Genomic DNA, 12,429 nt, shown 5'->3' on the forward strand with positions numbered 1-12,429 from the left:
TTCCTGCTCCCGACCCTACCACAACCTTTCCTTTACTAGGATCCTTTGGTCGCCTTGGATATTTGGTTACACTCGAAGCGTCTGCAGATAAAGCAGTTAAATCAACAGTAACGGTATCGCGGAATCCTGCACGGCAACGGCAACTGCCTTGTCCGCTGGGTTGGCCAGGTTTACTGAGTTGACGAACCGAGTTGACGAACCGAGTTGACCAACCGAGTCGAGCAACTAAGCGGGATGGAGTTGCTGTGAGACCTTTTTATTGGGTCGGTGTTGAGGCGTCGGTATTGGATCCAAGTCGACACCGGCGAACTTGCAGGGAGAGTTTTTTATTTTATGGGTCGCATCGCCTTTCTCGAGACCGACCAAACCCCTGTTCGAGCACAGGTGCTGTATGAGAACGAGCAAGCAGTGCAGGAGATGACTGCCAAAGCCATGTAAGCCATGAATATTTTTGGGGCCGGCCGTAACTGTGTTTGCAGGCACATGTTGAGAACTCTTCGGAGTGTCGAGCCACGCTCGGAGCGAAGTTGTTACGTGTCCAGGAATAGTTTGGGCAGTCCGTTAAGTACCACTGCGTTCACACGGGCGCATAGAGAGCATGGTTTTTACAGATGAAAAACAAACCGCCACTGAGGGTGCACCGGAAGGGAGAATTGTTGAAGAAGATCCAAAGGCCGACCCCGATAGGGTTTACTCGTGAGTCTTTAATAGAGACTCAATGCAGCGGCTCGGTAGCCGGGATCTGCGAGCAAACCGCCACGGAAGGAGGTCTGCAACCGGTCGAGAAGGCGGCCAGGTCGGCGCTCAAGTCACGACCCCCAAGCATCGGCTCTATCCACAGAGATCGTTACATACAGTATGACACCCTTATCCGAGTCAAGAGCCAGAGTGGCGTCAAGAGTCAGAGTGGCGTCAAGAGCCAGATCCAGGGGGGTTTACGAAGCCGCAGTCTTCTGCGAAGCCAGAGTGGTTTACGGAGTCACAGTGGGAGCGTAGTTGAGTCGAGTACGTCACCATTGCGGGACGTGTCGCATGTCGACTTATTGCGTGAGGAGGTGTTCCGTAAGGATGAGTTTCGTGAGAGCGAGTTGGTGGCTGTATCATCAATTGAGATTCCGACGAGCGCAGCGAATTCTTTACAGCGTGTTCATTTTGGTGAAAGTGGTAGGTACAGTTTGGATGAAGGCCAGCCGCCGGAGTTGGTACATGATACATCTGCTGGTGTGGTACCTGCGGGAGGTCGTAAGACATTGCCTGCGTATTTAGCTCAGAAGAGGCCAGTGGAGATAGAGTGTGTGCCGGGTGTGTGCACGACGGCACCGAAGATAAAGCCACCATGGAAGCAACTGGTAGTGTTTGTAATGGTGTTATTATTAGTGTTACCATTTGTAAGTTTTGTTGTGGCAAGAGTGGCAGTGAATAGTTCATATTTGCATATGGTTCCAGTCTCGGCGACATTTAACATTCGGCACTGTAATTTAATTTTTGTTACCAATGACAGTCTACCTGGACTTGTAATTAACATCAAGACGTGGGCACATACTCTTGAAAACTTCAGCTGGACCCGTCTTCTCTTACGGCCACATGACCCGGGCTATGTGCGTAATGGAGACCAAGTATATGTTGACGTACGACGAACTTCACCTTCACTCTATCTACCATGCGTCATACACGCATCACACCCCAGCTGGTACGAATTCCGCAACTTACATATCTATACCAACATCAACGCTGAAGCAGCACTCATTGCCGCACGCAGCGCCATCACCGTTCAAGACGAATTTGTCCTAGATGCAAACAATGCTCAAGCCGTCCTCAATAAAGTCCGCGCTCGAAGCTATCATCTCGTCGGCCAAGGCGGCACTTTCATCGATATTGGCATCAGCCCCAAGTGGACACCCATAGCACCCGTTCCGGCTAATGGGGATGCTGGAGTTAGACGTGGAGGCGCCGCTGGTACCGGCCGTGGAGAGTCGGAGTTCATGAGTGACTGGTCGGCGTTCTGGCGGAACGGCTGGGTGGAGGGGCCTAAACTGTACATCAACGGAGGACCGTACCCAGTCGTGATCCGGACGGATAGCACAGTAACCATGATTGTGCCGGAAGACTACCTGGACGCGATGAGTATCCATACGGATGGCAGTGTGGATTTCGACGACGAGTCGGGCAATCGCCAAAAAGTCACGGTTAACCGAGGACGCTTGGAGGCGGCGCAGCTGCGGCGATTCCTGGACCAAGACGACCAGGACGACGACGCAGACGCGGACAACCATGTGTTGGCGCATACAGATGTGCATCTCAAGTGCACACTCACGCTTTCGCACACACCTGTGTACTGGTACGTGCTCAACGGTTACGACATGAGCGATGACGACGCCAAAGACTACGAACTCTTCCACTGGCACGGACGCGGGCAGGACGTCGTACGCTGGACGGAAAGCTCTGAATCACGAGTGTTGGACGCGAATCTTTGGCTCAAGGATAATAAATATGACTCGTACATTCTTTGGATCGAAGTCTTGGGTCCCAACACACACCAACTTGTCGACAATAAAATCGACCGTTTCTCACCTCGTCCACAGATCCGATGGAACATTATTAGCGGCGTCGCACTCCAAAGCAAACTGCTCCACCTTGTCCTTCTTACCGGTGGTATTCTGGACCCCAAAATTGAGTTCGTTAGCCTTCATCATCAGGGGCTTTTTTGTCCCGTAATCGACGCCGACACACACGCTGTTATTCCTACTCGCGCCTACTACGGACTCCAAAATTGCATCGACGATCTCATGAAGGATCAATTCCGTCTTATGGCACGTTCCTTCAAAGAAGCCAAGGTTGGCAGCCGCTTCATTCTTGAAGCCCTTAATATCAATAATCAATACATACGTACAATTTATACACTTGTCATAGATACTGTTGTTGCCCGACCTGCCATGGAAGATCGAGACAGTTTCTCCCTCACTGTGAGCCTGTTCATCAACCTACTTCTCTCCGGGGGGCTGGCCGTTTACTTCCTCCGATGGACCCACCTGTGTACCGTCGAACACGTCTACAATGGCTACTACAAAGACAACTTCATCGTTATCTCCAACAGCTACCGACTGGACCACTCAATCGCCCTCGGCAGCCCGATTACTGCTGGCCACGCCTCTGGTCCTGGCGGAAGTACTGGCCACGCCTTTGGTCCTGGCGTAGGTGCTGGTGCTAGTTCAGTACCTAGTAGTCCGTGGAGAGTGACTGTTACGCGTTATTACTCCAGTGACCCGCGACGGCAGGGGTTATTGTGTCGTTGGAATGAGACGAGCGAACACGACTTCGAGCGGATCTGCGTAGTGATTCGTGATGTAACAATGAATGCCATGCTTGAAGAACAACGACGAGCACATGAGGAGTCTGCACATAGGGAAATTGCACATAAGGAGTCTGCACATAAGGAGTCTGCTGACACATCGCAGTTACTCAGCAGTCTGCCAAGCAGTCTGCCAAGCAGTCTGCCAAGCTTAACTAACGGCAATCTGATGTCAGCGATAGTGTCAGGTAGCAAGAGCAATAATAAAGATCTATCGTATAGCAAGGTTAATAAGAATATGGCTTCTAATGATCGATCCAATAAGTTTTTAGAATCTCAGGTCTTGCGAAATGCGAAGCTACGACCGGACGAAATAGCGTTTTGGATGCCTGCGAAAGAAGTGCATGTTACAGAGACCGTCGCCGGGGATCGGCGTGAATTGATAATACCAGCTGTCTGTATGGGAAGACGACGAGGGAATTACAGTTTACGAATGGATCATGTATACCGTGTGCGATTAATGAAAGCTAATAGATATGTGACCCAAATTTCTGATTGGAGTGAACCGGTTGTGCTTTATCGACAGATATCTGCTTCTGATTCAATATTAGGTTTATTCAGCTTGCTATCTAGGTCATCTGTTAGATCTCTACCTTATTTCATAAATAAATGTTGCACCAGCTCTAAGCCCTTACAACTTACAATACAGTTCCATAATATTAAGTTGTTCCCTTTCGGAGTGAGAGCGCATAAATACAAAGTTATTATATTCGCTACAGACCTAACACCTAGAGGTGTCACGACTGATACTTTAGTGGATCTGGATGATTATCTTAGCGTAGATAATCTGACCGAATATAATCGTCAGCCTACATTCAAATCGGGATTTTTCAGATCCGATTTTGGAGGTTTCAGATCCAAACGTTCTAGCCACCGTAGCACCAGCCACCGTAGCACCAGCCAATGCGGTACTCCTATACGATCGCATGCCAGTGGTATGGGCAGTGCAAGTTGGCAGAATCGATTTTCTACAAGATATCGATCCCGCGCACATGTTAATTTTGAGCTTGAATCAGAAGAACTTTTGGTCGGAGTGGCAGATTGTTATACTCAAGAATGGATTGCAACTGCACGTATAGAACGAAAGACGTTCATTAGCCAACTAGTCTCAATTTACAGGCACCTGGTAATTTCAATGATGTAGGTATTGATATTCCTTTGCACACATTCTCCAGCAGATCCACCTGGGGAGCAATGAGCTGTTTAATGAATCCTTCGGTTCTTAAGTCGGTCGTGTTCTCCCAAAATGTAAACGCTGAGGGTCATGCTATAACATTTGATCCTGGCTTATGTGGGTACGTTGCCCACTCTGGTTGTCAAGTGACGGTCACATGGAAGTTAGGACCCAATTGTGCTAAGGATTGCTTACTGGAATTTGCAATTCTGGATGCGGAAACCAATTTAGTCCAAGAATTTGTCCGAGCCATTGAGGCCGGTGCTCAGCGACTCAATTGGCTTGCTCAGGCTCAATTTCGACCCAACCAATCTTGGCAAAAGGTGGCCATTGTGGCCCGACCTGTCGCGGAACCGACTCAACTTATCGCTCAATCGCACTTCTTCTTTATTACTAAAACTATGACACTTTCACGCTTCGAGTTCGCTTATGCCTCTTTCTGCCACATTCACAAACTGGAAATGCAGTCTGTGAACAGGCTGGTGTTGGAGGGATACGGTCTACGCTGTGAGAAGCGTGAAGTACGGTGTATTCCCAATCTTAGAGAAACTCTTCCTTTCGAGACAGGCGGCCGCCATAAATTTACTCCCGGACAGCTATTGGTACAGACTACCGGTATCCTGGCAACTATGACGCATACTCAATTGTTGCCCGGGTCAGGAGCGAGGGTCGATATAGAGGAGCATGCAAGCGGTAGTAGTATACAGGAGTTCGTATATAACCAGTATACCTCTGGATCTGAACGTCGTTTGGATGTTCTAAAGACGGAGTCTCTGGTCCTGACCATTCTACCGGATATTGTATTGGAGCAGGACAGTCATTACTGGGCCCGTTCTTCAGACGTGATCAACGCTCTCTATAACCTTGTGCCTTCTGAATTGTACGAATCCAACATGGTCGGCGGATTCGGCTCTAGCAAGAACGCAAGTGCCATGCTCACTAACTGGAACAAAGAAGGCCGTCGCGTCGGCGCAACGGGGGCCGCGGGAGCGGCTACGGGAGCGGGAATTGACTTCATGGACAACAATGATCCGAGTCGGTTTTTGTTGAATACCGGTTGGTTGGGAGAGCTCCTGTACGTCTTCGTCGGGCTCCCTGGTCGTTTCATGAGTCCCAAATTCTACTTGTTCGAGTTCATTCCAACCATAATTTACGTCTTTGCTAGCTTCAGTCGCATCATTCTGAATATCACCCCAAGCGTGTCTGTAATGGGCTTGCTTCTGATCCATGACTTCATTGCGCGGCAGGTGTATAGGGATCGCTCCCGCGATATCGATTCAGAGGTAATAGTTGATATTTTCCTCGCCTCGGACAAGTCTGTGTTTCTGACGAGCCGGACCTTCACGCACGCGTTGATTCCGAATTTAGTATGTCTGCTGCTCATTGCAGTATGCAGTGTGCTCAGTCCGTACGTACAGAACGCCCTACAGTTGACTTACGATCCTCTCGATGGTGTCGTGCGCCCTCTTCTATTTCTTGGCTACGCGATCGCTGGCTGTATGCTAATCTCTTCTCTCGGCTGGCTCATGGTTGCTGGTCTGATCACCACTGACCGCTTCATTCCGATAGCGGCTTGTTTGGGCACGATTGTGTATCTCGTACACGTGCGACGGCAACGCTACCGAGAGGCGCGGAAGTGGATTTTAGGATTCGTCAGCGAACATGCGTCCTGTCTGCTGGGCATCTGCCTCAGCAAATGGCGCGAACAGTTCCGGATCCCCGCGTCCGCACTCATTCCCGCGAGCACCGCCATGGATGAGCTGACTAGACACGTGCGCTACTCACTCAAGAAATTGAGCAAACACGACGGCAAAGAGCGCGACACAGACAGCGACTCCTCCGAGTCTTGCACCGGCACCCGCTCCTACCGCTCCCTCAAATCCAACCGCCGCACCTCCATCGTCTTCGAAACGACCGCACTCAAAGATGTGCGAAAGGACACACACTACTTCAGTAGCGCCTTTCACTCGACTTCCGAATCGCTTTCGCACACATCTACACTTTCACTCTGGTCCCCACCTGGCGTCCGCCGGCCTTCCGATCAGCCCTCGCGTCGGGCCTCACAGGCCTGCAGCCTCGTGCCTTTGGTCCGCGGCTTGGGTTCCGGAATGCCGGGCAACCTTACACCGGGGGTGATGGCACGGGGGGGACTGCCCGGGGTGGAGTCGTTAAGGTTGGTTTCTGCCGCAAGTCCGTTACGAACTGGCGGTTTCGCCGCGCAACGATTGGCCTCGGTGGAGTCGGGACGTGTGCCAGTGTTGGACGTGGCTGCTTTGCACGGACGGCGATGGGTAGTAGAGGTGGTGCAGGCAAGGGCAGGGCATAAGTACTGCGTGGATGGCACAGGTTCAGTACAAGGGTTGGAGTCAGAGTTCGAGTGTGGTAAGTATCTACTGGGCTGTGCTGTAGCACGGCTACTCAGTCGAAGGCTCTCGGCACTTTTGGCACAGCATGAGATCGTCTTGCTAGCAGATGGTGCTTTGGCTAAAACGAGTGTGGGCTCACACCTCGCTCAGTGGAAAGATCACCGTCGTAGCCAGAGGCTTTATTTTGATCTCGCTGTGCTCTGTGCTGAACTTTACCCACCTGCACAGGACCTGGCCTTCATGGACAAAGTGGAAGCCGTCTTCCTCTACATCGACGACGACGGCGACCGCTTCTGGTCAGCATACGAGTATCGCCAATGGCTCACCAAGTGCGCAGTCGACCCCGCCAGTGTACTGGAAGACATTGCCTCCATCAAAGAACTCTCCCTTTACTACAGCACTGCGCACCTCCTGCCGGGAGGCCGGGCCGAGGGGGGGCGGACCGAGGGCAGAAACCAGGCGGAACTTCTGGAAGGCTTACTGGGGGAGGGTGGCCGAACCAGGGAAGGGGACCGTGCCGGAGACCGGATGGATGGCCGTCCCGGGGAGAAGATTCGGCCCGGGGACCAGTCGTTGTTGGACCAGCACTACGAGTTACTGTACCCGACGAAACAGCCGGAGGATTCGACTAAGGTGTTGGTGATCAGCGGTGAGGATGCGCAGATGGGCGAGGGGCTGTGGGAACGTTCGGCGGAAGAGGAGGCGCAATGGGGGGCGGCGGACGAAGACGTAATACTCAAACAGGCGGAGTTCCCGGAAACGTTGAACAAGGCTGAGTTGAAAGTATTGTTCAACACCATGGCCATCGCCTCGGGTGCGCCATGTTCGCCAGCCTGCGCCGCGTTCGTCGCAGACACACGTTTGCTGGGCGAAACGCTCGCTCAATTGCAACGCGAATTCGTGCACCCTCTTGAGTGCTTAACTCTCGAACAACTGGTCGCCGAAAACAGTCTCGTACCGCCGAGAGATTCCTCGATTTATACACCCCGGGTTTCGAACCTTTATCCCCAAAAGGATCAGGACAGGGATGGCGAGGGTAGGCGTGATGTGAGCATGAATGCCTGGAGTCATGGGAGCAGTGAGAGTGATGAGAGCAGTGAGAGTGATGAGAGCAGTGGTAGTGATGAGAGCAGTGGGAGTGTGAGGGCGAGGGGCCGGCGCAGACGTGGAGATCGAGCGCGTGGTGTAGGTCCGGTTTTATTAGACGCGTTGAAGGGTGCTTATGCGCGTTCGATTGGAGATGTGGACACGAAGATCCGGCAGTATATAAATGTGATAAAGAGCCACGAATATGTGCAGGCGGAGATTACGAATTTTTTTGACGAGATTATTACGCAGAAGATCCAGCTTAAGACGAAAACTGTGTTGCAGCGGTCCTATCCCATCGTGCATCATGGCCTACATTCCCAGACGATCAACGCTCTTCAGGGGTGTCCCAAGACAGCCTACCATGCGCACCAACGATGGAACAGTGTCAAGGGTGAGAAGTACAACGAGATCACAGCTTGGTGCGAGAACTACCCGAGAGTAGTGGATTCTTGTCGAATGGAGTATCGTATTATGCTTTTCACGTTGGTTTTAAATGAACTGGGTCTGCTAAAAAAATGGCAGTTCCAGTCCAAGGATATCTCTCCGGGTTTGCCCACTAACGTTCTCGTACAACTCGACTCTAGCTTTGATCTGCTTCAGATTAGTGTTAAAACAAGGACGATAAGGGGTATATATCCTGCCAGTAATTCGGCTGTTACGTTTCTATCTAAGCTTCTACTAAACACCTCCATGCTTGAGCAAAAAGGCACTGCGGCGTATGCTGAATCATTTACGTTGGTTGACATTGACATGATACTGGATATCTTGTTTTCAGAGTATTTATGGCTAGATTCATTTTCCTTGTTATTACGACTTTTAGGTGTCACAGATGGTCAGTATTTGCTTCCATGTGCTATCCGTGAGGCCTTGGAGAAGGAAGAGGAGGACAAAATAGAGCTGCTAAATTCGAAGTACACTCAGCTTATATTCAACCGACTTAGCTCTAACTGTTACTTCTTGCCATCAGAGTTAGCCGATGAAGCGGTTCTATTGTTGACAGAAAACCAGGTGTCTTTAGCTGGAGGCATCGCCTGCGTGGCTGAGATGGGTCTTCTGGATCCCACTCGAAATAATCATAACGTCATCTCGAGCGATATGGATATACAAGTCTCGGAATATAGCGAGCAAGAAACCGTGTTCGATTGGACACTTTATCTGTATGATGGTGCTGACGAAACGGACGATCTTCTTTACCATTTTAACACCGTATCTGAAATTGGCGGGTTCCTTTCAAAGGCGAAACTACTCAGTTGTGTTCAACGCTATATAGATCACACCCATGTCATTATTAGTCATGAATTACTTGCCAATCAACTACGGCTATCCATCAGCCCGCAAATGTCCCGTTTGATGCGATCCATCATCGCACAAAACATCCTAACTGGTACCACTGTAGGGGGCACCGGCATTACCGATGACGGCCCTGAAACGGAGCAACGTAGCTGCGGAAATTTCGAGCAATCAGGAGCGGCTTTTAGTAATAGTTTACGCAGTTCTAGAAGTAGTTTACAACCTAGCAATAATTTACAACGCAATATCAGTTTGCCACGTGCTAGCGGTGGCTTGAAACGTAGCAGCGGTGTCCAGGTCGATCAGCATCGCGGCGTCAACTTTAAAGATTCTATGAGTTCAATCGACGACACAAGATCTGGAGTAGATCGATCAGCTCGTTCAAAAAGTGTTGGAGCATATGCTAAGTGTCTAATTGACATGTATTTTGTCCCAGTGTATTCCGGTGACGATATTGTGGATTTTAAAGGTTGTCTAACTCAATGGATGTTTAGACAATTATTAAGCGAGCTGAATATATCAATTGAAGACGAATCTGGTATCTGGAATGACTTACCCAAAGGGTTTATGACCATCGGGCATCACCACTGGACTCTAGATCGTGATTTAACTGGCAATGATCCATATAAGGGTAAGGTTGTAAACATATCAAGACTACAAATGTGTTTGCCAAACATCCTATATGATGGTCTGTGGCCGGAATCCCTACGATGCTTCATAAGAATGAGGATAGGCAGCGATCTGAATTTGGATCCGATAATCAAAGACTGGAATAAATGGGATATTAATGAACATGGTCTAATGAAATTTAGCGGGGTTATACAGGTGCTAACAGCGTTACAAGGACGGAAGATGAATTATCAAGCGCTGGATCACGCAATTAGATACATGAAAATAAAAATGCCTAGCTATATCCAAAGAAGAATGTTTGCAGCGCTCGATATAAATCGAGATCTGTTTTTAGATGCGCAAGAAGTTTCAAGTGGGTTCGAAGCCATATTCGAAAACTACTTGCCGGAATATCTCGTACAATCACTTAAAATAACGCATGCTGATGAAGCACAATCGGTTGCCATGGTCGTCATCCTCCTCTTGATTCTCTTCGGGTTTATTGCCATCGCTAAGGAAAGTTTCGCGACCGTATCGGGCGGTACGTCTACCTTACAGAGTGCGGCGGCCGTTGCTGGAGCTCTGTCGTTACAAGGGTCTCCTCAAAAATCTAAAAATGTAATGGACGCGCAGCTCAGGTCTAAGCTGATTGATATACTTGGAGAAAACGTGGACGAGGTACTTCTGGAACAGAAAAGACAGGAAGCCCTCTGGGAACGCAATCGGTCAGCCTACCTCGACAAGAAACATGTCATGCTCGATGCCGTGCCGGTCCATATTCAGTATGAGGGATTCATGGAATCGGACAGTGTACTTCGTCTGGGCCAATACGTTCGCCTCATACCTGTGGTCAGCGGCATGGACACCTCCGTTGTCAGGTGGACCATCAGCCCCCCTCTCCCCACAGCACTTGGCCTCGTATTCGATCAGAGCAACGGCTGCATATCAGGCCTCTTAGAAAACCCTCTTAGCCAAGATACACCGACGTCGAACTCTGAAATCGTAACCCTACTTAACAAGCTCCTCGTCTTCAAAATCTCTTGTGTCTCCTTATCCCATTGCGTCTGCAAAACCAATCTCGCTTTCAAAGTCACGCTTTAAATGGAAACACGGAGTTCACTCCCTCGTGATGGCCCTGTGATGTGATTCAAGGACTCCTTAGCCTACAGATCCGTTAGGAATTCATCAAGCTCGCGCCGCAGCGCAGTTTCTATATCTTCAGGCGGCTTAATCAATGATTCAGTGGATCCCCGGTGGTTGTCATGTTCGGCGCGTTCAACGTACTGGTCCAATATTCCAAATACAGCCGCAGATCTTAACTCTTTTTCAGTACAGGGAGATTCTATGGTCTTGTACATCTCATTCTGAATGTAACAATTATGTGTGCACACGTTTTTTCCGGATGCATTTGGGTGGACAAAATCCAAGTGAGTCTTGCGCTGGATCAATTCCCTCAATGTTTGACAACTCCATGTCATGCAATGAGCCTCAATATCCTCCCGTGTCAAGGTTACGGTTGTCTCGGAGCCTAGTGGCCCAGTTAGCGACTTTCCGATTAGTTGTGATAAGAGTATGAAGCGATCGCAGCAAGCAGAGCAAGTCCCGGGATCGGTGACCAATTTCTTGACGGCTTCCGTGTCGAGTTTCAGGAAGTCGAACAAAATGGTTTTGAAAGACTGGCCCGCTCGTTTAAAGGTCGCCAATACTTCTTTTTGGGCTGCGATGTCTTCCTCATTAATAGACCGCAACAATAAAAGAAGTGTATCAACTACCTCCTGACATGGCTCATAATTTTCCACGAGAATCTTAATCAAGCCTAAGATTGTCTTTGGCGTTAGTAGGCCTCCTCTTTCCAGTAAGTGTCGCAAAATACAATGTGTCTCATCCAGTTTGCGGTTGTACAACAAATTGTCTTGAATACTAAGAGTTAACCATTGTAAGAATATTAGACGATGGCTCGCCGAAATTGTCGGTACGGGAAGGTTTGTAGGCATAGACGATGTGGATCCCTTGGTTACCGCTTCCATAACTGCGTCTACCATAACTGCGTCTACCATAACTGCGTCTTCCATGACCGCGTTTTCCATGACCGCGTTTTCCATGACGGCCTCTTCCATGACCGCGTTTTCCATGACCGCGTTTTCCATGACTGCAACCTTGGTTGTCGCGAGGTTTGATCTGAATGTCAAGGCTCGCCAAAATACAGAAACCTCGCCTTCAAGATACATGAAGGAGCACACAGCGTTTAAGGTATCATTCATAAATTTCGGACTGCATTCTAGACCACATTCCCTGTTCGAGTCGGCTTCTCTTTCACTAATCTCCATTCCGGAAAGTATGTAGTCCAGACACATTAGTCCGTATAAGTTTATCAAATCTGTGTCCCTGAGAAGACACGTAAGACAGCTATACGCGAGAATCCACTCCTGACGGTCGCTCTCATATTGTGTAAGGATTTTCGCAATACAGGTTATCACTTGACAAAACTCATTGAAAGATAAGTTCGATGCGAACAGCCTGCAGATACCTTGACAAGAAACGAGTGTTACGAC

The 12,429-nt window shown here is 49.5% G+C and overlaps 3 protein-coding genes across 3 annotated transcripts; 2 read left to right on the forward strand and 1 right to left on the reverse strand.

Annotated features, from left to right (window-relative positions):
- Positions 1-333: 333 nt before the first annotated feature.
- Positions 334-4,493, forward strand: GNI_030740 (putative transmembrane protein; the record flags this gene model as incomplete). The annotated part of the gene is made up of 2 exons (XM_011130851.1): positions 334-434; positions 635-4,493. The coding sequence occupies 2 exons, from the start codon at positions 334-336 to the stop codon at positions 4,491-4,493; spliced, it is 3,960 nt and encodes a 1,319-aa protein (XP_011129153.1).
- Positions 4,494-4,555: 62 nt separating this feature from the next.
- GNI_030750 (putative transmembrane protein) lies at positions 4,556-10,978 on the forward strand (the record flags this gene model as incomplete). Its single annotated transcript, XM_011130852.1, has 2 exons — positions 4,556-6,905; positions 6,996-10,978. The coding sequence occupies 2 exons, from the start codon at positions 4,556-4,558 to the stop codon at positions 10,976-10,978; spliced, it is 6,333 nt and encodes a 2,110-aa protein (XP_011129154.1).
- Positions 10,979-11,040: 62 nt separating this feature from the next.
- Positions 11,041-12,204, reverse strand: GNI_030760 (hypothetical protein; the record flags this gene model as incomplete). The annotated part of the gene is made up of 1 exon (XM_011130853.1): positions 11,041-12,204. One exon carries the CDS (start codon positions 12,202-12,204, stop codon positions 11,041-11,043), a length of 1,164 nt encoding a protein of 387 aa, XP_011129155.1.
- Positions 12,205-12,429: the final 225 nt, after the last annotated feature.

This window comes from Gregarina niphandrodes (assembly GCF_000223845.1).
Source record: "Gregarina niphandrodes unplaced genomic scaffold scaffold00004, whole genome shotgun sequence".
Lineage (NCBI taxonomy): Eukaryota > Apicomplexa > Conoidasida > Eugregarinorida > Gregarinidae > Gregarina > Gregarina niphandrodes.